At 40.6% G+C, this 26,168-nt stretch overlaps 1 protein-coding gene and 2 long non-coding RNA genes across 4 annotated transcripts in view; 2 read left to right on the top strand and 1 right to left on the bottom strand.

Moving 5' to 3' along the window:
* Nucleotides 1-1,018: 1,018 nt before the first annotated feature.
* Nucleotides 1,019-5,509, top strand: LOC117517701. Its single transcript, XR_004562801.1, has 2 exons — nucleotides 1,019-1,099; nucleotides 5,290-5,509. It is a non-coding gene; the product is annotated as an uncharacterized LOC117517701 (long non-coding RNA).
* A 12-nt stretch (nucleotides 5,510-5,521) lies between these two features.
* LOC117517691 (nesprin-1-like) overlaps nucleotides 5,522-26,168 on the top strand; it is a 51,528-nt gene continuing 30,881 nt past the window's right edge. Inside the window, exon 1 of one of the 2 annotated variants that reach the window (XM_034178808.1) lies at nucleotides 5,522-6,021. In XM_034178808.1, coding sequence (XP_034034699.1) covers nucleotides 5,663-6,021 — 359 coding nt within the window. In that variant the 5' untranslated portion in view covers nucleotides 5,522-5,662. Of the gene's footprint in view, nucleotides 6,022-22,284; nucleotides 22,342-26,168 lie in introns of those variants that run through there. The other variant, XM_034178806.1, reaches the window with a different exon arrangement.
* LOC117517702 lies at nucleotides 8,317-24,898 on the bottom strand. The gene is made up of 3 exons (XR_004562802.1): nucleotides 24,815-24,898; nucleotides 14,624-14,630; nucleotides 8,317-8,327 (listed from the first exon to the last, which is right to left on the bottom strand). It is a non-coding gene; the product is annotated as an uncharacterized LOC117517702 (long non-coding RNA).

Raw genomic sequence — 26,168 nt, 5'->3', positions numbered from 1 at the left:
TATGTAGGACTGCTTTTTTGCATTTACGCAATATCTCTATAATCAGAAAGGTCTTGTCTCAGAGTGATGCTGAAAAACTAATTCATGCATTTATTTCCTCTAGGCTGGACTATTGTAATTCATTATTATCAGGTTGTCCTAAAAGTTCCCTAAAAAGCCTTCAGTTAATTCAAAATGCTGCAGCTAGAGTGCTGACGGGGACTAGAAGGAGAGAGCATATCTCACCCATATGGCCTCTCTTCATTGGCTTCCTGTTAATTCTAGAATAGAATTTAAAATTCTTCTTCTTACTTGTAAGGTTTGAATAATCAGGTCCCCTCTTATCTAGGGACCTCGTAGTACCATATCACCCCAATAGAGCGCTTCCCTCTCAGACTGCAGGGCTTACTTGTAGTTCCTAGGGTTTGTAAGAGTAGAATGGGAGGCAGAGCCTTCAGCTTTCAGGCTCCTCTCCTGTGGAACCAGCTCCCAATTCAGATCAGGAGACAGGACACCCTCTCTACTTTTAAGATTAGGCTTAAAACTTTCCTTTTTGCTAAGCTTATAGTTAGGGCTGGATCAGGTGACCCTGACCCATCCCTTAGTTATGCTGCTATAGACATAGACTGCTGGGGGGTTCCCATGATGCACTGTTTCTTTCTCTTTTTGCTCTGTATGCACCACTCTGCATTTAATCATTAGTGATCGATCTCTGCTCCCTCCACAGCATGTCTTTTTCCTGGTTCTCTCCCTCAGCCCCAACCAGTCCCAGCAGAAGACTGCCCCTCCCTGAGCCTGGTTCTGCTGGAGGTTTCTTCCTGTTAAAAGGGAGTTTTTCCTTCCCACTGTAGCCAAGTGCTTGCTCAGGGGGGTCGTTTTGACCGTTGGGGTTTTACATAATTATTGTATGGCCTTGCCTTACAATATAAAGCGCCTTGGGGCAACTGTTTGTTGTGATTTGGCGCTACATAAAAAAAAATTGATTGATTGATTGATTGATCAATCAAGCTACAACACCACAGGAATTAATGAGGGTGCTGGTTCAGGCTGCTGTATCTTGTAGAAGTCATTTTCTATAAGGTACTTTCAATGCAGGAACCTGAACTCACAGGTACTTTAGGTAAGCAAACAGCCAGTCAGTGCTGTCTGGAAAATGAAATGTAAGTTAAACAAACCTGTACATACAAACAAGTTCATTGTGTGGATTTGTAACGTAATCTAATCATAGCCGCTGTTAAACAATCAGAAAATAGCAATTTATTTGTCTGATTTAGTACATTCCTGTGAAACGGTCCTATATCTTACAGACCCCATTCACTGTGTAGCATGTTTGAACATCTCCCCAACTCTACTGTTAAATTCGTACAAACGCCTTCCCACAAGGTTGTGTGTATTTGTGACATAACATAACCACAACTGCTGTTAAACAATCAAAAACAGGTGTTTATTTGTCTGATTTAGTAAATTTATAGGAAACGACCTTGCTCTCTCTGTCTTTATGTCTGTCTCTCTCTCTTTCTCTCCCATGTATCCCATTCACTGCATGTTTGGCCATCTCCTTCCCTCTTTTTCTTTCATGGATATACACAATCCTTTTCCTCTGGGTTTGAGGGGAGGTATGATTGTGATATTTCAATTTTAGAACATAGCATTCATAAAATAATGGCTTACTTGGTCTGAATGGTCTATTTGAAGAGTTTCAGTCAGGTTTTAGAATTCATCATAGTACAGAAACAGCATTAGTGAAGGTTACAAATGATCTTCTTATGGCCTCGGACAGTGGACTCATCTCTGTGCTTGTTCTGTTAGACCTCAGTGCTGCTTTTGATACTGTTGACCATAAAATTTTATTACAGAGATTAGAGCATGCCATAGGTATTAAAGGCACTGCGCTGCGGTGGTTTGAATCATATTTGTCTAATAGATTACAATTTGTTCATGTAAATGGGGAATCTTCTTCACAGACTAAAGTTAATTATGGAGTTCCACAAGGTTCTGTGCTAGGACCAATTTTATTCACTTTATACATGCTTCCCTTAGGCAGTATTATTAGACGGTATTGCTTAAATTTTCATTGTTACGCAGATGATACCCAGCTTTATCTATCCATGAAGCCAGAGGACACACACCAATTAGCTAAACTGCAGGATTGTCTTACAGACATAAAGACATGGATAACCTCTAATTTCCTGCTTTTAACTCAGATAAAACTGAAGTTATTGTACTTGGCCCCACAAATCTTAGAAACATGGTGTCTAACCAGATCCTTACTCTGGATGGCATTACCCTGACCTCTAGTAATACTGTGAGAAATCTTGGAGTCATTTTTGATCAGGATATGTCATTCAAAGCGCATATTAAACAAATATGTAGGACTGCTTTTTTGCATTTACGCAATATCTCTAAAATCAGAAAGGTCTTGTCTCAGAGTGATGCTGAAAACTAATTCATGCATTTATTTCCTCTAGGCTGGACTGTTGTAATTCATTATTATCAGGTTGTCCTAAAAGTTCCCTAAAAAGCCTTCAGTTAATTCAAAATGCTGCAGCTAGAGTACTGACGGGGACTAGAAGGAGAGAGCATATCTCACCCATATTGGCCTCTCTTCATTGGCTTCCTGTTAATTCTAGAATAGAATTTAAAATTCTTCTTCTTACTTATAAGGTTTTGAATAATCAGGTCCCATCTTATCTTAGGGACCTCATAGTACCATATCACCCCAATAGAGCGCTTCGCTCTCAGACTGCAGGCTTACTTGTAGTTCCTAGGGTTTGTAAGAGTAGAATGGGAGGCAGAGCCTTCAGCTTTCAGGCTCCTCTCCTGTGGAACCAGCTCCCAATTCAGATCAGGGAGACAGACATCCTCTCTACTTTTAAGAATAGGCTTAAAACTTTACTTTTTGCTAAAGCTTATAGTTAGGGCTGGATCAGGTGACCCTGAACCATCCCTTAGTTATGCTGCTATAGACGTAGACTGCTGGGGGGGTTCCCATGATGCACTGTTTCTTTCTCTTTTTGCTCTGTATGCACACTCTGTATTTAATCATTAGTGATCGATCTCTGCTCCCCTCCACAGCATGTCTTTTTCCTGGTTCTCTCCCTCAGCCCCAACCAGTCCCAGCAGAAGACTGCCCCTCCCTGAGCCTGGTTCTGCTGGAGGTTTCTTCCTGTTAAAAGGGAGTTTTTCCTTCCCACTGTAGCCAAGTGCTTGCTCACAGGGGGTCGTTTTGACCGTTGGGGTTTTACATAATTATTGTATGGCTTTGCCTTACAATATAAAGCGCCTTGGGGCAACTGTTTGTTGTGATTTGGCGCTATATAAAAAAATTGATTGATTGATTGATACTTATGGTCAATGAACTGCATTTATATAGTACTTTTACAATTAAAATCACTTTAAAACGATGCCTCACATTCACACTCCCATGTCTCCTACACATCAGGAGCAACTTGGGGGTTGGGAAGTTTTCTCAAGGGGAACTAAGTGATTTCCCTTTCCTGATGTGGATTTGAAACTGAGGATTCTCTGGTCACAAGCCATCACTTTACCACTTAACCATCCCACCTTTGATTTAGTTCATTTCTGTGTTACTTGAAAAATGGTTTGTCACAGAAGTGCGCAGGTGTTGTGTGCACAAGTCCCAATTCAGCACAGCTCGCCTAAACTGTCAGTTTAAGCTGACAATCATTAAAAAGTGCTTTCCCACGACGGGGTGCATTTCACTCCAGCATTAAGATTCTCTTCACTTCACATAATCATAGGGGATGTCCACAGTCCTGAACATAGACATTGGTGTGACTGCTATCAGCCCAGTGCACTATAATGCACAGGGCTGCAATGTACAGACACGCACATGACTTTCTATTATATTTTTATTACATATTAGCATGATAAATGTAATGTTTAATTTGATTCATGTTTTGTTTAGTGAAAAATAGGCCACTCTAACTTATTTAATCATGGTGCATGCACTCTGTGTTAAGGAAGCTAACTGAATGAAAATAAAGAAATGTATACCCAAACAGCTCACGGGGAATGCGCTGAGTCAGAATTATGAGTGTCTGTATTGATCATGCAACACTACATAAGTATAACCAAGGTTTCAAATGTGCTAAATTACAGACGCAGTCACACCACCTGAAGTTGCTTTTAGCCTTGACAAATTGTCTTGCATGCGCAAACCTCATGTCACCTATTTAAATGTTCAACATCCACAATCATGAGCACTTGGGTGGACACACCCCAAGTTGCATATTCATGAAGGCAAATGTGTTAAATGGACAATACTTGCTATATTGGGCACTGGGAAGATGCTATGCTCAGTGTGCACCATTAGCAAATTAGCACTTTTTTTTGTGGAAGCAATGGTGTTTGCACATGTTTATGTCCGCCAAGGACGTAATGAAATCATCGGTGTTTATTTATTTGTCTGTCTGTCTGTCTGCCTGTTAGCAGGATTATGTCTAAACTACTGCATGGGTTTTGACGCATATTAGGCCATGGAAGAATCCATTAAATTTTGGAGGTGATCCAGATCCGGATTCTGCATCAAGTTTCACTTTATATAGGGTTTGAAAGATTACTGTTGGCAGGATAACATGAAAACTACTGCACAGATTTTGATGAAATTTTCTACACAGATACATGTTAGGCCATGGAAAACTCCATTAAATTTTGGAGGTCATGTGCATCCAGATTCTGATCAAGATTTCCCTTTATATAGGCTTTCAAGGATTACTTCAAAGCTACTTCATGGATTCTCACCAAATTTGCACCACAGATAGATATTAGGGCATGGAAGACTCCACTGAATTCTGGAGGTGATCTGGATCCGTAAATTTCTGAATGCTCTTGTTACACATGTAAATCTTTTTAAAATCAGGCCCAAAATGTGTTTGATGATGTGTCTGTGTGACCTGCTGTCTGTATTACTGGGTAATTAGGCAGAATGTTTCTAAATTAAATTTTTCATTCAATTCACTTATTGAATATCATGGCTGAAGGTACAGATCATGGGTCCAAAAGGTTTTTGGACACTCATCACTTTAATGCATTAAAGACTTAAATTAAATGACTTTAAAAAAAATCAAAGAAATGAATTGTTCGCGATTGTGGATTATTAGCCAAAACCATTTCAGAGATTGACAAACTGACTTTAAGAACATTTCTCAGACTAAAATGTTCAAAATGTTCCTATGTTCCTTTCATTATTCACAAACATAACTGCAATAAGACCAGTAATACTATCTGTTGAAACTTGTTTTACAGTTGTGTCTCAAACTAAAATTTGTGTGTTTCTTGTACCAACAGAGCAAAGAAAACAGAACAGCAAGATGAGTCAAACCGAGCAGAATTGGGAACCAGAAGACGGCAAGGAAATAAAAGACAAGCCATCGAAAGTCCAAGCTCAAACCAAAATGGAGACGAATAATGGACAACGTCAAGCGGCATTTCAAGCATTTGAAGAGATTGAACAACTTTGGGAGGTGGCACAAAGTGAGATAAATGAAAATGCATACCTTAAAGAAAACTAGACCAGCAGCGGGATATTAACAGACTAAGCAACGAAAAACACCAGCTGTCCTTAGCAATACAGATACTGAATTCACAGGTCAAGAAAGTCATCAGAAATCTGAAAGAAACTAAAGATGAAGCTGATCAAGAAAAAACTACATTTCTGCAAATGCAGGCTGAAATATACTTAGAGCGAGAAAGTCTGGAAAGCAGACGCAATGAAATCATCAATACACAACTCAAATTGGAAGCGATCAAACTAAAAGTGAAATCAGAACAAAGTAAGGAAACAGAAACACCCAGCAAAAAGGTAACACAAGAGCAGGGGCTAAAGAGCCTGCAAAGTCTAATTCTAAAAAATAATAACATACTGAGCAAAGCCAAGCAGGCAAAAGAACAAATGGAGATAAACATGGCAGACATCAAAGTAAAACTAGATGGAAAAAGAGATATGATTTTGCGAAACAAAAGTGAATTAGAAGATATCAAAGAAAAAGTAAATGCAAATATCAAAAACATGAAGCAAAGGTGGAAAACATGATTTCTTTGTAATTGTGTCTCATATATGAAGAATAAAAATATTTTTTCCTGGGCATATTTTCAAGCTTTTATTTTGAAGTGTCGTACCCTGGACTTTTTGTTTTGTCCCGGTGTACTGAGGCAGTCATGAACAGAATGACGGGAGCAGAGCCACTCCCAAACAAATCTACACAACACCTCTCAGCTTGAAGTAACCAGCTGTGCACAGAAGCTGACACAGGAGCAGAATGGGTAAAAAAACCTCCACAAAGAAACAATTACCAAAAGTCCAATTCAACAACTTGATATTAAAGCTACAATAGGTGTGATTTAGGGATTAATATTCACCAAAAAAGAAGACAGCATTCATAAGCATTTGTTCCTTAGTGTATAAAAAATAGTTTTTCAGCTTCCTTTTTTTTAGGGATATGACACAATATAATGCACTGCTAAAACACCCTCGGCCGTATGAGCATTCATTGTCTTCTTTATAATTTGCAGTTGTATAGGTGCAATATATCAATATATATATATATATATATATATATATATATATATATATATATATATATCAATTTCAATTTATTTGAAAGGGACCATGTGCAAGCCTTCCCCCGGAGGAGCTGGGGGAGTGTGTGTGGATCGGGAGGTCTGGGCGGCTTTGCTTGAGCTGCTGCCCCGCGATCCGACTCCGGATAAAGTGGAAGAAAATGGATGGATGGATGGATGGGACCATGTGCAATTGAAACATAAATGTTACCATTTGATGCATTGCACCAGAGTTAGCCTTAGGCTAATTTACATCTGCAGTCCCTGATCACAAATAAATATGACACATATAAAATCATCAAACATCACGAATAAATACAACCAAATATATATATATATATATATATATATATATATATATATATATATATATATATATATATATATATATTATATATATACAGATTAGCCAATCTGTCCATCATTTACCTGTATTTTGGCATGCATGGCACCAGAAAGTTATGTTGGATCCAAAAGGATCCAAAAAGGCTAGGACCAAAAGTTATATTGGATCGGTTCCCACTGACCAATAGCGTTAGAGCTTACTGCCAACAGCTAGCCCAGGGGTGGCCAAGTTCGGTCCTTGAGAGCCACATTCCTGACACTCTTAGTTGTCTCCCTACTCCAACACACCTGAATCCAATGAAAGATTCGTTAGCAGACTTTTAACGAGGACCGAACTTGGCCACCCCTAAGCTAGCCAATCAGCGCGGCATGCAAAGGTCAGGAACTAGCTGACAGAGGCTGGTTGAAAAAAATCAAATCAAAATCAAATCAATTTTAATTATATAGCGCCAAATCACAACAAACAGTTGCCCCAAGGCGCTTTATATTGTAAGGCAAGGCCATACAATAATTACGGAAAAACCCCAACGGTCAAAACGACCCCCTGTGAGCAAGCACTTGGTGACAGTGGGAAGGAAAAACTCCCTTTTAACAGGAAGAAACCTCCAGCAGAACCAGGTTCAGGGAGGGGCAGTCTTCTGCTGGGACTGGTTGGGGCTGACATGCTGTGGAGGGCAGAGATCAATCACTAATGATTAAATGCAGAGTGGTGCATACAGAGCAAAAAGAGAAGAAACACTCAGTGCATCATGGGAACCCCCCAGCAGTCTAAGTCTATAGCAGCATAACTAAGGGATGGTTCAGGGTCACCTGATCCAGCCCTAACTATAAGCTTTAGCAAAAAGGAAAGTTTTAAACCTAATCTTAAAAGTAGAGAAGGTGTCTGTCTCCCTGATCTGAATTGGGAGCTGGTTCCAGAAGAGAGGAGCCTGAAAGCTGAAGGCTCTGCCTCCCATTCTACTCTTAACAAACCCTAGGAACTACAAGTAAGCCTGCAGTCTGAGAGCGAAGCACTCTATTGGGGTGATATGGTACTATGAGGTCCCTAAGATAAGATGGAACCTGATTATTCAAAACCTTATAAGTAAGAAGAAGAATTTTAAATTCTATTCTAGAATTAACAGGAAGCCAACGAAGAGAGGCCAATATGGGTGAGATATGCTCTCTCCTTCTAGTCCCTGTCAGTACTCTAGCTGCAGCATTTTGAATTAACTGAAGGCTTTTCAGGGAACTTTTAGGACAACCTGATAATAATGAATTACAATAGTCCAGCCTAGAGGAAATAAATGCATGAATTAGTTTTTCAGCATCACTCTGAGACAAGACCTTTCTAATTTTAGAGATATTGCGCAAATGCAAAAAAGCAGTCCTACATATTTGTTTAATATGCACATTGAATGACATATCCTGATCAAAAATGACTCCAAGATTTCTCACAGTATTACTAGAGGTCAGGGTAATGCCATCCAGAGTAAGGATCTGGTTAGACACCATGTTTCTAAGATTTGTGGGGCCAAGTACAATAACTTCAGTTTTATCTGAGTTTAAAAGCAGGAAATTAGAGGTCATCCATGTCTTTATGTCTGTAAGACAATCCTGCAGTTTAGCTAATTGGTGTGTGTCCTCTGGCTTCATGGATAGATAAAGCTGGGTATCATCTGCGTAACAATGAAAATTTAAGCAATGCCGTCTAATAATACTGCCTAAGGGAAACATGTATAAAGTGAATACAATTGGTCCTAGCACAGAACCTTGTGGAACTCCATAATTAACCTTAGTCTGTGAAGAGGATTCCCCATTTACATGAACAAATTGTAATCTATTAGATAATATGATTCAAACCACCGCAGCGCAGTGCCTTTAATACCTATGACATGCTCTAATCTCTGTAATAAATTTTATTGGTCAACAGTAACAAAAGCAGCACTGAGGTCTAACAGAACAAGCACAGAGATGAGGTCCACTGTCTGAGGCCATAAGAAGATCATTTGTAACCTTCACTAATGCTGTTTCTGTACTATGAGAATTCTAAAACCTGACTGAACCTCTTCAAATAGACCATTCCTCTGCAGATGATCAGTTAGCTGTTTTACAACTACCTTTTCAAGAATTTTTGAGAGAAAAGGAAGGTTGGAGATTGGCCTATAATTAGCTCAGATAGCTGGGTCAAGTGATGGCTTTTTAAGTAATGGTTTAATACTGCCACCTTAAAAGCCTGTGGTACATAGCCAACTAATAAAGATAGATTGATCATATTAAGATCGAAGCATTAATTAATCGTAGGGCTTCCTTGAGCAGCCTGGTAGGAATGGGGTCTAATAGACATCTTGATGGTTTGGAGGAAGGTAACTAATGAAATAACTCAGACAGAACAATCGGAGAGAAAGAGTCTAACCAAATACCGACATCACTGAAAGCAGCCAAAGATAACGATACGTCTTTGGGATGGTTATGAGTAATTTTTTCTCTAATAGTTAAAATTTTATTAGCAAAGAAAGTCATGAAGTCATTACTAGTTAAAGTTAAAGGAATACCTCGGCTCACTAGAGCTCTGACTCTTTGTCAGCCTGGCTACAGTGCGGAAAAGAAACCTGGGGTTGTTCTTATTTTCTTCAATTAGTGATGAGTAGTAAGATGTCCTAGCTTTACGGAGGGCTTTTTTATAGAGCAACAGACTCTTTTTCCAGGCTAAGTGAAGACCTTCTAAATTAGTGAGACACCATTTCCTCTCCAACTTATGGGTTATCTGCTTTAAGCTGCGAGTTTGTGAGTTATACCACGGAGTTAGGCACTTCTGATTTAAAGCTCTCTTTTTCAGAGGAGCTACAGCATCCAAAGTTGTCTTCAATGAGGATGTAAACTATTGACGAGATACTCTATCTCACTTACAGAGTTTAGGTAGCTACTCTGCACTGTTGTTGGTATATGGCATTAGAGAACATAAAGAAGGAATCATATCCTTAAACCTAGTTACAGCACTTTCTGAAAGACTTTAGTGTAATGAAACTTATTCCCCACTGCTGGGTAGTCCATACAGAGTAAATGTAAATGTTATTAAGAAATGATCAGACAGAAGGGAGTTTTCAGGGAATACTGTAAATCTTCAATTTCCATACCATAAGTCAAAACAAGATCTAAGATATGATTAAAGTGGTGGGTGGACTCATTTACATTTTGAGCAAAGCCAATTGAGTCTAATAATAGATTAAATGCAGTGTTGAGGCTGTCATTCTCAGCATCTGTGTGGATGTTAAAATCGCCCACTATAATTATCTTATCTGAGCTAAGCACTAAGTCAGACAAAGGTCCGAAAATTCACAGAGAAACTCACAGTAAGGACCAGGTGGACGATAGATAATAACAAATAAAACTGTTTTTTGGGACTTCCAATTTGGATGGACAAGACTAAGAGTCAAGCTTTCAAATGAATTAAAGCTCTGTCTGGGTTTGGATAATTAATAAGATGGAATGGAAGATTGCTGCTAATCCTCCGCCTCGGCCCGTGCTACGAGCGTTCTGGCAGTTAGTGTGACTCGGGGGTGTTGACTCATTTAAACTAACATATTCATCCTGCTGTAACCAGGTTTTTGTAAGGCAGAATAAATCAATATGTTGATCAATTATTCTATCATTTACTAACAGGACTTAGAAGAGAGAGATGTAATGTTTAATAGACCCCATTTAACTGTTTTAGTCTGTGGTGCAGTTGAAGGTGCTATATATTTTTTCTTTTTGAATTTTTATGCTTAAATAGATTTTTACTGGGTTATTGGTGATCTGGGAGCAGGCATCGTCTCTACGGGGATGGGGTAATGAGGGGATGGCAGGGGGAGAGAAGCTGCAGAGAGGTGTGTAAGACTACAACTCTGCTTCCTGGTCCCAACCCTGGATAGTCACAGTTTGGAGGGTTTAATAAAATTGGCCAGATTTCTAGAAATGAGAGCTGCTCCATCCAAAGTGGGATGGATGCCGTCTCTCCTAACAAGACCAGGTTTTCCCCAGAAGCTTTGCCAATTATCTATGAAGCCCACCTCATTTTTTGGGACACCACTCAGACAGCCAGCAATTCAAGGAGAACATGCGGCTAAACATGTCACTCCCGGCAACAAACGTTAACAACAGCAGAAAATCTTCTGACAGCAAGGTTTGCTGAGTTCACAGAGGAGGAACTGGTGGAAATATTGAACTCCAAGGATGCCAAAAACACTAAGAAGGTAAACAAGCACGCTACTGACGTTTTAGAAGCATTCATCACATCAGAATTAATCATATGCTGTTCACAACAAAATACGAGGTCTGTCAATAAAGTAATGGTCCTTTTTATTTTTTTCAAAAACTATATGGATTTCATTCATATGTTTTTACGTCAGACATGCTTGAACCCTCGTGCGCATGCGTGAGTTTTTCCACGCCTGTCGGTGATGTCATTCGCCTGTGAGCATGCCTTGGGAAGGAGTGGTCCCGCCCCCTCGTCAGATTTTCATTGTCTGGAAATGGCGGAATGAAAAGGACTTTTTTTCCATCAGAATTTTTTCAGAAGCTGTTAGAGACTGGCACCTGGAAACCATTCGAAAATTTATCTGGCTTTCTGTGAAAATTTTACGGGCTTCACAGAGAATAAGGTCTGTTACTACAGCGTTAAGGACGGCTTTAAGGACGCTCGGCGTGTAGTAATAGGACTGGATTTACGCTGAGCACAAACAGACAGAAGGATGGATGGATGGATGGATGGATGGGCGCAAAGTCTTCGCAATACCTGATGGCCATATTTGATGGCCTCGGGTTAAAATGACTTTTGATTGTCTATCAGGGGTGGACAACTTGTTCCAGAAAGGGCCAAGAGGGTGCAGGTTTTCTTTGCAGCCACTGACTCCACCAGGTGATTTCACTGATTAACTGATTCCATCTGCTCAAAGTGATATTAATCAGTGAAATCACCTGGTGGAGTCAGTGGCTGCAAAGAAAACCTGCACCCTCTTGGCCCTTTCTGGAACAAGTTGCCCACCCCTGGTCTAAGCATTTAGAGAGCTTAATATGTCATTTATTTTGAAATCTGTAAGTGGGCTTGAATTAATAAGTTTTAAATACTGCAGTGATTCTCATGAGTTCTTTCCAGTGTGGCATGTGCAGAGCAGAGGGAAAATCCCCACACGCTTTACATCCTGCAGTGCACTTTGGACTCCTTCTCTTTGCTGGACTTGACTCCCATGTTTTTGGCAAATAAATCATTTTTGTTTCACCTGACATCCCGTATCGTTACCGCCTGTATATATGGGTTCACTCACAACTGTTAACCTAACAAATAATCTGACCAACCATGAACCAGCAGACAGGAAGCCAGACATCGTGGCACTCAAATCGTGTTTTTCTAAACTGAACAATCTCTTCTGCTGTTATCATTGCTGTTACACCCCCGGTAACAAGATTTAATTCTTGGCTCAAACGTGGGACTTAGTTGAAACTAACTCCGGGGTTTTTGACTGGTTCCCGGACCTGTATGCCCTGGACATCCTCTTTAATGAGGGTAGGCTCCCAGACAGGGTTTGGCGACCGGAGGCTTATTTACCATCAGAGCCCCCTCTTCCAGAAATCGACCGTCACTGTTCAGACTGAGGACGGATTTAAATCTGATGCTGAGGGAGACCATGACTTAGTCTCAGCAGACAACACAGACACCCTTGACTTACATAACACTGCAGAAGTTTTTTTAAGATCTGGGATCTGTACCTCAACTACACCAACACTTTAGTCAGTACAGAGAGGAACAAAATGTTAGACTCTGTAGATGCCATCATTTGCTCTGAACCCGATCACGTACCTGCTTACCCTAACCTAAGCAACATCATATCACTATTTATACAGCAAAGGGTTCCTCCCTACATAGAGGATCCCATGGACTTCCTGTACTCCCCACATCCAAATGACTCTGTACCTTTCTCCTTGACTCCTGGCACTCCCCCCGTCCAACCTTCCACTCTGTCCACAATCAGAACCACCGCAGCAGACACGACCTGACCTCCCTTCAGACACTCTTCACGACCATTCAAACCACACTTTCAGACATACATTCAGTTCTCCCTCAGCTGTCTGGGAACCTCACCAGTTCTCTGACCCTTGTGTCAGTCCCAGCATTCCACGCTCCTCACCAGTCATCGGCATTCCATGCAACACAGTTGCCGGCTTTCCAGGTGTCACAACAGCTGCCGATGTCTTCTGTTCCTCCTTTACCTCCGCCCTCATCAAGAACCAGCTCTCAAACGGGCAGTGCTAGAAAGAAGAGGAACATACACAGGTCCAAGCATGGCAGGAAGGGTCACATGCCTGCTTCTGAGGATGCCACAGTACACCAACCGGTGCCACCATTAGGGCCAGCTCTGGAGGAAGCAGACGGGTCATCACCTCCTTCTCCTGGACCCGAGGTGGTCAAGGAATGACATGCCTCAGCAACTCCTCCTTCTGGCTCTGAGGTGGTTGAGGAGCAACGCACCTTATCAGTGGACAATACAAGTATAATCTTTCTATTAATTTGTATATGACCCATGGTCATACACGTACAATCATCAAATGACATGAATGAAGCAGTGCACTCTTACCTTGTCCACATCTGCTGGTGCTGCGTGTCCAGCCGGCCCCGCGTGTCCAGCGAGTGGCACACCAAAGTACACTGCGTCATGTGGACTATAGCTGACGTGGGTGACGTGACATTCAGATCGGCAGCAGAATGTACGCATAATCAGACAGTTCCTTTCACATGGTACAGCTTGCCCATGTCCGCGCTGACACGGTCGCCCCCCCTTCGTTGCAAAGGCGATGTGTTTTTATGTATTTCCTCGTGAGGACAGCATGCCCATGCACACGTCTCACCGTGGAGTGTTGTCAAGTGATGTCTGTCATAACACAGTGTGTGTTCTCCAGCTGTAACTTGAGGGTCTACAGATCCCAACAGCAGAGGCTGGTGTGGACACGCCCACCAAGTGTCACTCTGTTCCTTTGTGATGTGATTATTTATGTTATGTATTTGTTATCTAATTACATATGCAGTTATTGATGAATGTATTTATTTATTGAATTGTCCTGTTCTTTGTGTTTTTAAATTAACATGTCTTGTGCACTGAGCCGTCGGCTGGAACTGACAACAGCATAACAGCCCACCCACAAGTGCATTGCTGGAGTGTTGTTCATGTTGTTGATGGCATCTTTGGAAATAGAACATAAGCATTTTCATAAGTGTTTAAATCTGATGTCTTGAATCAAAAACAACACTTACGGTGTATTTAATCCAAGGATTATCCTGTAACAAACAAATTTGCTGCAAGCATCTCTTTGCACGTTAGAACTGAATTCTCTGCAGGCAAAACAAAAGGCACCTAAGGCGCAATATCAAGTTTCACCAGTAGATGTCCTTCTTGTACTATATGAAAACGGAAGAGGATCTTAAATCAACGGGTAAATTGATTGTCTCGCCTCCTGGCTCAGCTCTTTCTTTGCCATGCGGGACAGTGTCCACAGAACATCGGATGCAGCCCCAATCTGTCTATTGATCTCATGTTCCATCTTAACTCCACTCTTGAACAAGAGCTCAGGATACTTGAACTCCTCCACATGGGAGGATAACTCTCCCCTGACCCAGAGGGGGACAATCCCCAATCCATCCCTTTCCAACAGAGGACCATGATTTCAGATTTGGAGGTGCTGATCTTCATCCCAGTCAGTTCACACCTGGCCTCAAACCAGCCCAGTGCACATCAGAAGTCGCTTTCTAAAACCAGCAGAAAAAAGCAAGGGGAAGGCTATTGTTCTTATAGTCTTCCCCAACGTCTTGGTCAACCAAGGAAGACATTTTACCTGGAAGCCTATTTTGCCAACAAATCATATCATTTGGAGATATTCCAAACCACATTTGGAAAATATGGTTATTTTAAATATGTAAAAACTTTTTCAGTGGTCCCATGCAACTTAAAGTCTACTACAGGTTAAACTTCAACCAACAGTCTTTGAAAAATAGACTAATTTTTGGTTTGCAAGTAGAAGAAGAAAATATCCATAAGATGGAAGACTCGAGCAGCAGCAGCAGTTTGTCCGGGCCACATGAAAAAAACAAACAAAAACAAAAACAGCTTTATTGCCAGCATTGTGGGATTTAAAGATGTGCAAAACAAGAACATAATAACTGAGTGCAGTTTCTTTGGGGAGAAAACAAACATAATTTTCAGATAAATAAAAGAGACATGTCTTGAGGTACTCACTTTTAATTTATAATATAATTTACAATTTGTTATGAGATAAAGAGAAATAAGAATATTTCTGGTTGTGTCCATTTTTTAGTATGATGTGCATCATTTTCTGTCGTTGCTTTTGAAGTTATCCAAAAGGATTCAGATTACTTTTTGTGCTCCAGTGGATTAATTACGAGTACAAAACCGACTGGGTAATTTGTATTTAGTAACCAGTTACATTTCTTTTTTAAACTTTACTTTTATTAAATTTTTCAGTTTTACCTAAAAGAAACAACAAATAAATCAACCAAATGTCTGATAAACCAACAATATATAGGAAGAGCCATCTAGTAAAAGTAATAGTAGTACTACTAGTAGTAGTAAAAGTCAATGAAAATTAAATGAAAGTCACAAATATTCCACAAGGTGTTTTTTAAGCCACATCAAATGTCATTGCAAGTCAAGAAAACATTTCCATTTTTCCCAGTACTTGTCACATTTTTCAGAGTACTTTATCCTCTCCATAACATTAATTTTGTGTACAATGTCCATCCAGTGCCAAATCAACATGCAGATCCACCTTGGATTTGCTGTGGCAACCCCGAGTGCAAACAAGGGAGCAGCCGAAGGGACTTACTTTACAATGTCTATCCAGTCAGTGAGAGTTGGTGATTCCAGCTTCAACCAGTTCCGTGTTATAGCCTTTTTGCAGGCTGCCTGTAATATCTGCAAGCAGTATCTGTCGTTTTTTCCCCAGTCCAGTTGGAATATTGCCTAAATAAAACACATTGAAGCTCTCCTCCAGGTGTTGCCCCATAATTTGCTGCACAGTTTTAATACATATGTCCAGTAAGGCGAGATGTTTGGGCACTCCCAGAAAATGTGGAAGTGGCCTGCTGATGTATATCCACACTTCCGCCAACATTTGCCCTGTTCAGGGTCTCTAGTTTGTTGTTCCTTCACTCGAGGAGTAATAAAAAATGTCACGGTATTTTTCCAAGAGAATTCCCTCCACTGATCAGAGCTGGAGGTGGTTGTCATCATCTTACAAATATTCAATCAGTCTTCTTCAGTAGGTTTGTTTTTGCTTCTTTGTCCCATCTACGTTTAATGTATGTAGACAGTAGACAAGTTTTTTCCCCTATGTAGCGCTACATAGGTTTTTGAAATCTGCTTCTTAGTCAGTGTTCCTTTACACGTCCCCCCTGAGTCATATATGAGTCTGAGTCATATGCAGACAACCGTAATATTTTAGCGTCCTCTTCAGTTGTTTTATCTCTGAGTTCTATAAACCATAAGTTCCGTGATGTTTTAATCAGGCTAGACACCTTAGAGTGACCATAATAACGCTATATCCTCGGTAACAGAGTTGGAAGAGGTACTTTGAACTTCGGCCTGGTCCATTTCTTTCCATTTGGCATCATGTTTTCACACCATGCGATCAGCACTCTGAGGTGTGCAGCTTTATAATAATGCTACACAACGTAGAGCCACGCCACCTTCATATTTCTCTCTATTTGTAGTGTTTCAAAAGTAACCAGTTACATTTCAAAGTAATCTGACCAAACTCTGCCACCACAAGCAATGTCCAGATCCAAATGTATAGTTAGGTCCTTCACAGGTTCTGCAGAAAATTTCACTGGTGGATTTTTTTTTTTTTTGTCTGTTAATGTTCTGAGCCGTGCACATGGACCCCGCCTTTATCAGCAAACTGCACACCCCAGATCGATAGAGGGCAACATGTTTACCTCACAAAAACACCCACTAACATCTAATCTCTCTCACACACATACACACACACACACTGAGTGAGGGACACATGTATCTTGGCCAAACACACATGAAAGGAGGCGATACATCAGTAAGATGCCAGAGGTTGTCCCATTTACACAGTTTAACACCTCAGCAGAACAGCAAAGTGCCCTCTTGCAAACTACAACCATCACCGACTTTAGCCTGATTTCTACAATTTTTACTGTAAAATATTTTATGCTGAAGACAAAAGGCATCAAGAGGTGAGAGAACATTCTGCATGTTATAACACAAATATAATGTAATCTTTTTTGCCATTTTTACACCTTATGCGTTATATCATGATTTCAGTGATAATAATCTCTCCTCAGGTCTGTTTGCTCATGGGGCAAACACAAGTTCTGAATTTGTAATTTGCAAAAATGTGGCACAATCAAGAGAACACAGTAAGTTATTGTTCCCTCAACAATGACATATATATTTCATCATTTGGCAGAGACTTGGATACAAAATGTATTTATTTCAGTGTGTGTGTGTGTGTGTGTGTGTGTGTGTGTGTGTGTGTGTGTGGTGTAAAGGTGACTGTAATGTTTAGCCCAATAAACCAGCAACAAACATAATGCATGTTTATATGAATAAATTAGAATTTAGTGAGAAACATGTTGCTTCCAAATTGTTACTGGGCACAATAAATCTAAAGCAACATCCGGCCATTGATAGAACATAAAAATAAAAGACAATAATAAATGTGATTGATTTTAAGAGATGAGTGTGGAAAACACAATTCAAAAACTTTGTTGCATTATAATTAAGAAGTATTATACAGTAACAACTTTTTACTTTTTTACTCTTTTACTGTGCTTTTTAAAATCTTTTAATTAATTTATTTTGTTATTTGAACTGTTTTGTGAGAAGAGCCTTGAGGTGTCTCTTTTGTGATTTGACGATATATAAAATGGATAAATTGAATTGAATTAATATAACTAATAGATGTTTCCTGTAGTCTGTTAGATTTTGGTCCACTCCTCCATACAGATCTTCTCCACATCTTTCAGGTTTGGAGTTTCTGCTCCTCCAAAGATTTTCTATTGAATTCAGGTCTGGAGACTGGCCAGGCCACTCCAGGACCTTGAAATGCTTCTTACGGAGCCATTCTTTAGTTGCCCTGGCTGTGTGTTTGGGGTCATTGTCATGCTGGAAGACCCAGCCACGACCCATCTTCAATGCTCTTACTGAGGGAAGGAGGTTGTTTGCCAAAATCTCACAATACAGGACGCCATCCATCCTCCCTTCAATGCTGTCGTCCAGTCCTCTTTGCAAAAAGCATCCCCATAAATGATGTTTCCACCCCCATCCTTCACAGTTGGGATGGTTTTCTTGGGGTTGTTCTCATCCTCCAAACATGATAAGTGGAGCTGATTCCAAAAAGCTCTATTTTGGTCTCATCTGACCACATGACCTTCTCCCATGCCTCCTCTGGATCATCCAGATGGTCACTGGTGAATTTCAAACAGGCCTGGACATGTGCTGGCTTGAGCAGGGGGACCTTGCGTGCCCTCGAGGATTTTAAACCTTGACGGTGTAGTGTGTTACTAATGTAATCTTTGTGACTGTGGTCCAAGCTCTCTTCAGGTCATTGACCAGGTCCTCCCGTGTAGTTCTGGGCTGATTCCTGACCTTTCTCGGAATCATCCTTACACCACGAGGTGAGCTCTTTTATGGCGCACCAGACTGAGGAAGACTGATAGTCATCATGTGTTTCTTCCATTTTCTAATAACAGTTGTTGTCTTCTCACCAAGCTGCTTGCCTGTTGTCCTGTAGTCCATCCCAGCCTTGTGCAGGGCTACAGTTTTGTCCCCGGTGTCCTTAGACAGCTCTTTGGTCTTGGCTAGTAATTCAACATCCACCCACTGTCTATACCCACTTACTCCAATTAAGGGTCATGGGGTCATACAAACAAACGCACTAACCACTAAGCCACCATGCTGCATATAATACATATATTTTTACCATGTTTAATTATTTAGTTAATCAAAGCCATATTGTTTGAATCATTTTAAATAATCCAAAAAAAAAAAAAAAATATATATATATATAAAATAAAGTAATTCCCTTCGGCTGCTCCCTTGTTATTGCACTCGGGGTCGCCACAGCAAATCCAAGGTGGATCTGCATGTTGAATTGGCACAGGTTTTACGCCGAATGCCCTTCCTGACGCAACTCCACATTACATGGAGAAATGTGGCAGGGGTGGGATTTGAACCCTATATATATATATATATATATATATATATATATATATATATATATATATATATATATATATATACACAAGGTTGGGTAGGATTACTTTGAAAGAATACATGTAGATTACATGTATGTATGTACATACATGTGGATTACTTGTAATCTGATTACTTTTGGATTACATTTCAAAGTATTCCTACCCAACCTTGTACATGGTCTATTAGATAATAAACCAACCCTTTTATTATTTTTTTAACTATATGGATTTGAATGACGTGCGATTACACCAATCATGCTTGAACCCTCGTGCGCATGCGTGAGTTTTTTCACGCGTCTGTGATGTCATTTCCCTGTGGGCAGGCCTTGAGTGAGATGTGGTCCCGCCCTCTCAGCTGGATTCCTTTGTTTCACACGCTGCTCGAGACGGCGCGCGTTGCTTTATCAACATTTTTTCTGTACCTGTGAGGAATATCCGAGTGGACACTATTTCGAGAAATTAAGCTGGTTTTCGGTGAAAAGTTTAATGGCTGATGAGAGATTATGGGGTGTTTCTGTCGGTGTAAGGACTTCCCACGGAGTGGGACGTCCTGCAGCGCTTCCAGGCGCTGTCATCGGCCTGTTTCGACCTGAAAACATCCTAATTTAAGGCTTAATTCACCCAGGACGTCGTGAGAGAACAGAGAAGATTCAGAAGAGGCCGGCATGAGGACTTTATGTGGACATTCCATTGTTTAAGGACATTTTTTAATGAAAGACGTGCGCGCAAATTCGCCGAGTCGTTTCCGTGACGGCTCGGCAAATCTGTGTGCGCCGCGACAGGAAAAACACCTCCGTGTTGAAAACTATTTGTAAAATTCAGGCGGCTTTTGATGGCTTTCAACAAGTGAGTAACTGAGAAATTGTTTAACAGCTTGGGCATGTTCCAACTTGCCCGTTAAGGTTTCCAACGGAGGTGTTTGTCCTGTCACGACCCCCCACGGTCGGGTCTGGCCCGACATGCGACTCTGCCCGCACGTTCTTTCTTTACAAAATGTCCGTTAACAATGGAATGTCCGAATAAACTCCTCATGCCGACTTCTTCTGAAAGTTCTCTGTTCTCTGACGACTTCCTGGGTCAACAGAGCCTGAAATGTGGAAGTTTTCAACTTGAAACGGCGAGACGCTGCCGCCTCGGAGCTCAGATCGCCGTCAGGCGCCATGGGCCGTCCTTACGGCGACACTACCAGACCAAAATCTCTCATCAGCCGTTAAAATTTTTACCGAAAACCAGCTGAATTTATCGAATGGTGTCCACTCAGTTGTGCCTTACAGTTTTGAAAAAATTTTGATCAAACAACGCAGCAGTCTCTGAGCCATTCCTAAACAATGAAAAAACGACGAGAGGGTGGGCCACTCCTCACTCAAAGACTGCCCACAGACGAATGACGTAACCGACAGGCGTGAAAAAACTCTCGCATGCCCACGAGGGTTCAAGCATGTCTGATGTAATCACACGTGATTCAAATCCATATGGTTTTTGAAAAAAATAATAAGGTCGGATACTTTTCTAAGAGACCTCGTGTATATATATGTGTGTGTGCATAAAATATAATTTTCTACTATGCAAGCAGATACCTACAAAGGCACACACTGGACTGTCCACAGGCCTGTGGGGTGGGAAGATAACTAATCAGTTTCATAAACACATCATGAATCTGTGCCTGTCACATTGTCCTTTATATATCATTATTACTAAACTGCTTCAAGAAAAAATAACAGAATCTCATTTGCAGTGGAAAAGGTCCTGGAATAATTCAAGAAACAAATTATCACTGGGGCAAATTTGACTGGAGCGACCGTAAAGGCTGGACTTCAGGACCACTGAGCTCCCCTGAGGATACGACCACCATCAAGCAGGATTGTCTTACAGACATAAAGACATGGATGACCTCTAATTTCCTGCTTTTAAACTCAGATAAAACTGAAGTTATTGTACTTGGCCCCACAAATCTTAGAAACATGGTGTCTAACCAGATCCTTACTCTGGATGGCATTACCCTGACCTCTAGTAATACTGTGAGAAATCTTGGAGTCATTTTTGATCAGGATATGTCATTCAAAGTGCATATTAAACAAATATGTAGGACTGCTTTTTTGCATTTACGCAATATCTCTATAATCAGAAAGGTCTTGTCTCAGAGTGATGCTGAAAAACTAATTCATGCATTTATTTCCTCTAGGCTGGACTATTGTAATTCATTATTATCAGGTTGTCCTAAAAGTTCCCTAAAAAGCCTTCAGTTAATTCAAAATGCTGCAGCTAGAGTACTGACGGGGACTAGAAGGAGAGAGCATATCTCACCCATATTGGCCTCTCTTCATTGGCTTCCTGTTAATTCTAGAATAGAATTTAAAATTCTTCTTCTTACTTGTAAGGTTTTGAATAATCAGGTCCCATCTTATCTTAGGGACCTCGTAGTACCATATCACCCCAATAGAGCGCTTCCCTCTCAGACTGCAGGCTTACTTGTAGTTCCTAGGGTTTGTAAGAGTAGAATGGGAGGCAGAGCCTTCAGCTTTCAGGCTCCTCTCCTGTGGAACCAGCTCCCAATTCAGATCAGGGAGACAGACACCCTCTCTACTTTTAAGATTAGGCTTAAAACTTTCCTTTTTGCTAAAGCTTATAGTTAGGGCTGGATCAGGTGACCCTGAACCATCCCTTAGTTATGCTGCTATAGACATAGACTGCTGGGGGGTTCCCATGATGCACTGTTTCTTTCTCTTTTGCTCTGTATGCACCACTCTGCATTTAATCATTAGTGATCGATCTCTGCTCCCCTCCACAGCATGTCTTTTTCCTGGTTCTCTCCCTCAGCCCCAACCAGTCCCAGCAGAAGACTGCCCCTCCCTGAGCCTGGTTCTGCTGGAGGTTTCTTCCTGTTAAAAGGGAGTTTTTCCTTCCCACTGTAGCCAAGTGCTTGCTCACAGGGGGTCGTTTTGACCGTTGGGGTTTTACATAATTATTGTATGGCCTTGCCTTACAATATAAAGCGCCTTGGGGCAACTGTTTGTTGTGATTTGGCGCTACATAAAAAAAAATTGATTGATTGATTGATTGATCAATCAAGCTACAACACCACAGGAATTAATGAGGGTGCTGGTTCAGGCTGCTGTATCTTGTAGAAGTCATTTTCTATAAGGTACTTTCAATGCAGGAACCTGAACTCACAGGTACTTTAGGTAAGCAAACAGCCAGTCAGTGCTGTCTGGAAAATGAAATGTAAAGTTAAACAAACCTGTACATACAAACAAGTTCATTGTGTGGATTTGTAACGTAATCTAATCATAGCCGCTGTTAAACAATCAGAAAATAGCAATTTATTTGTCTGATTTAGTACATTCCTGTGAAACGGTCTATATCTTACAGACCCCATTCACTGTGTAGCATGTTTGAACATCTCCCCAACTCTACTGTTAAATTCGTACAAACGCCTTCCCACAAGGTTGTGTGTATTTGTGACATAACATAACCACAACTGCTGTTAAACAATCAAAAACAGGTGTTTATTTGTCTGATTTAGTAAATTTATAGGAAACGACCTTGCTCTCTCTGTCTTTATGTCTGTCTCTCTCTCTTTCTCTCCCATGTATCCCATTCACTGCATGTTTGGCCATCTCCTTCCCTCTTTTTCTTTCATGGATATACACAATCCTTTTCCTCTGGGTTTGAGGGGAGGTATGATTGTGATATTTCAATTTTAGAACATAGCATTCATAAAATAATGGCTTACTTGGTCTGAATGGTCTATTTGAAGAGTTTCAGTCAGGTTTTAGAATTCATCATAGTACAGAAACAGCATTAGTGAAGGTTACAAATGATCTTCTTATGGCCTCGGACAGTGGACTCATCTCTGTGCTTGTTCTGTTAGACCTCAGTGCTGCTTTTGATACTGTTGACCATAAAATTTTATTACAGAGATTAGAGCATGCCATAGGTATTAAAGGCACTGCGCTGCGGTGGTTTGAATCATATTTGTCTAATAGATTACAATTTGTTCATGTAAATGGGGAATCTTCTTCACAGACTAAAGTTAATTATGGAGTTCCACAAGGTTCTGTGCTAGGACCAATTTTATTCACTTTATACATGCTTCCCTTAGGCAGTATTATTAGACGGTATTGCTTAAATTTTCATTGTTACGCAGATGATACCCAGCTTTATCTATCCATGAAGCCAGAGGACACACACCAATTAGCTAAACTGCAGGATTGTCTTACAGACATAAAGACATGGATAACCTCTAATTTCCTGCTTTTAAACTCAGATAAAACTGAAGTTATTGTACTTGGCCCCACAAATCTTAGAAACATGGTGTCTAACCAGATCCTTACTCTGGATGGCATTACCCTGACCTCTAGTAATACTGTGAGAAATCTTGGAGTCATTTTTGATCAGGATATGTCATTCAAAGCGCATATTAAACAAATATGTAGGACTGCTTTTTTGCATTTACGCAATATCTCTAAAATCAGAAAGGTCTTGTCTCAGAGTGATGCTGAAAAACTAATTCATGCATTTATTTCCTCTAGGCTGGACTGTTGTAATTCATTATTATCAGGTTGTCCTAAAAGTTCCCTAAAAAGCCTTCAGTTAATTCAAAATGCTGCAGCTAGAGTACTGACGGGGACTAGAAGGAGAGAGCATATCTCACCCATATTGGCCTCTCTTCATTGGCTTCCTGTTAATTCTAGAATAGAATTTAAAATTCTTCTTCTTACTTATAAGGTTTTGAATAATCAGGTCCCATCTTATCTTAGGGACCTCATAGTACCATATCACCCCAATAGAGCGCTTCGCTCTCAGACTGCAGGCTTACTTGTAGTTCCTAGGGTTTGTAAGAGTAGAATGGGAGGCAGAGCCTTCAGCTTTCAGGCTCCTCTCCTGTGGAACCAGCTCCCAATTCAGATCAGGGAGACAGACATCCTCTCTACTTTTAAGAATAGGCTTAAAACTTTACTTTTTGCTAAAGCTTATAGTTAGGGCTGGATCAGGTGACCCTGAACCATCCCTTAGTTATGCTGCTATAGACGTAGACTGCTGGGGGGTTCCCATGATGCACTGTTTCTTTCTCTTTTTGCTCTGTATGCACCACTCTGTATTTAATCATTAGTGATCGATCTCTGCTCCCCTCCACAGCATGTCTTTTTCCTGGTTCTCTCCCTCAGCCCCAACCAGTCCCAGCAGAAGACTGCCCCTCCCTGAGCCTGGTTCTGCTGGAGGTTTCTTCCTGTTAAAAGGGAGTTTTTCCTTCCCACTGTAGCCAAGTGCTTGCTCACAGGGGGTCGTTTTGACCGTTGGGGTTTTACATAATTATTGTATGGCTTTGCCTTACAATATAAAGCGCCTTGGGGCAACTGTTTGTTGTGATTTGGCGCTATATAAAAAAATTGATTGATTGATTGATACTTATGGTCAATGAACTGCATTTATATAGTACTTTTACAATTAAATCACTTTAAAACGATGCCTCACATTCACACTCCCATGTCTCACTACACATCAGGAGCAACTTGGGGGTTGGGAAGTTTTCTCAAGGGAACTAAGTGATTTCCCTTTCCTGATGTGGATTTGAACTGAGGATTCTCTGGTCACAAGCCCATCACTTTAACCACTTAACCATCCCACCTTTGATTTAGTTCATTTCTGTGTTACTTGAAAATGGTTTGTCACAGGAAGTGCGCAGTGTTTGTGGCACAAGTCCAAATTCAGCACAGCTCGCCTTAAACTGTCAGTTTAAGCTGACAATCATTAAAAAGTGCTTTCCCACGACGGGGTGCATTTCACTCCAGCATTAAGATTCTCTTCACTTTCACATAATCATAGGGGATGTCCACAGTCCTGACCATAGACATTGGTGTTGACTGCTATCAGCCCCAGTGCACTATAATGCACAGGGGCTGCAATGTACAGACACGCACATGACTTTCTATTTATATTTTTTATTACATATTAAGGCATGATAAATGTAATGTTTAATTTTATTCATGTTTTGTTTAGTGAAAAATAGGCCACTCTAACTTATTTAATCATGGTGCATGCACTCTGTGTTAAGGAAGCTAACTGAATGAAAATAAAGAAATGTATACCCAAACAGCTCACGGGGAATGACGCTGAGTCAGAATTATGAGTGTCTGTATTGATCATGCAACACTACATAAGTTATAACCAAGGTTTCAAATGTGCTAAATTACAGACGCAGTCACACCACCTGAAGTTGCTTTTAGCCTTGACAAATTGTCTTGCATGCGCAAACCTCATGTCACCTATTTAAATGTTCAACATCCACAATCATGAGCACTTGGGTGGACACACCCCAAGTTGCATATTCATGAAGGCAAATGTGTTAAATGGACAATACTTGCTATATTGGGCACTGGGAAGATGCTATGCTCAGTGTGCACCATTAGCAAATTAGCACTTTTTTTTGTGGAAGCAATGGTGTTTGCACATGTTTATGTCCGCCAAGGACGTAATGAAATCATCGGTGTTTATTTATTTGTCTGTCTGTCTGTCTGCCTGTTAGCAGGATTATGTCTAAACTACTGCATGGGTTTTGACGCATATTAGGCCATGGAAGAATCCATTAAATTTTGGAGGTGATCCAGATCCGGATTCTGCATCAAGTTTCACTTTATATAGGGTTTGAAAGATTACTGTTGGCAGGATAACATGAAAACTACTGCACAGATTTTGATGAAATTTTCTACACAGATACATGTTAGGCCATGGAAAACTCCATTAAATTTTGGAGGTCATGTGCATCCAGATTCTGATCAAGATTTCCCTTTATATAGGCTTTCAAGGATTACTTCAAAGCTACTTCATGGATTCTCACCAAATTTGCACCACAGATAGATATTAGGGCATGGAAGACTCCACTGAATTCTGGAGGTGATCTGGATCCGTAAATTTCTGAATGCTCTTGTTACACATGTAAATCTTTTTAAAATCAGGCCCAAAATGTGTTTGATGATGTGTCTGTGTGACCTGCTGTCTGTATTACTGG

Source organism: Thalassophryne amazonica, chromosome 9 (assembly GCF_902500255.1).
Source record: "Thalassophryne amazonica chromosome 9, fThaAma1.1, whole genome shotgun sequence".
Lineage (NCBI taxonomy): Eukaryota > Metazoa > Chordata > Actinopteri > Batrachoidiformes > Batrachoididae > Thalassophryne > Thalassophryne amazonica.
This window is presented reverse-complemented; position numbering and strand designations above follow the sequence as displayed.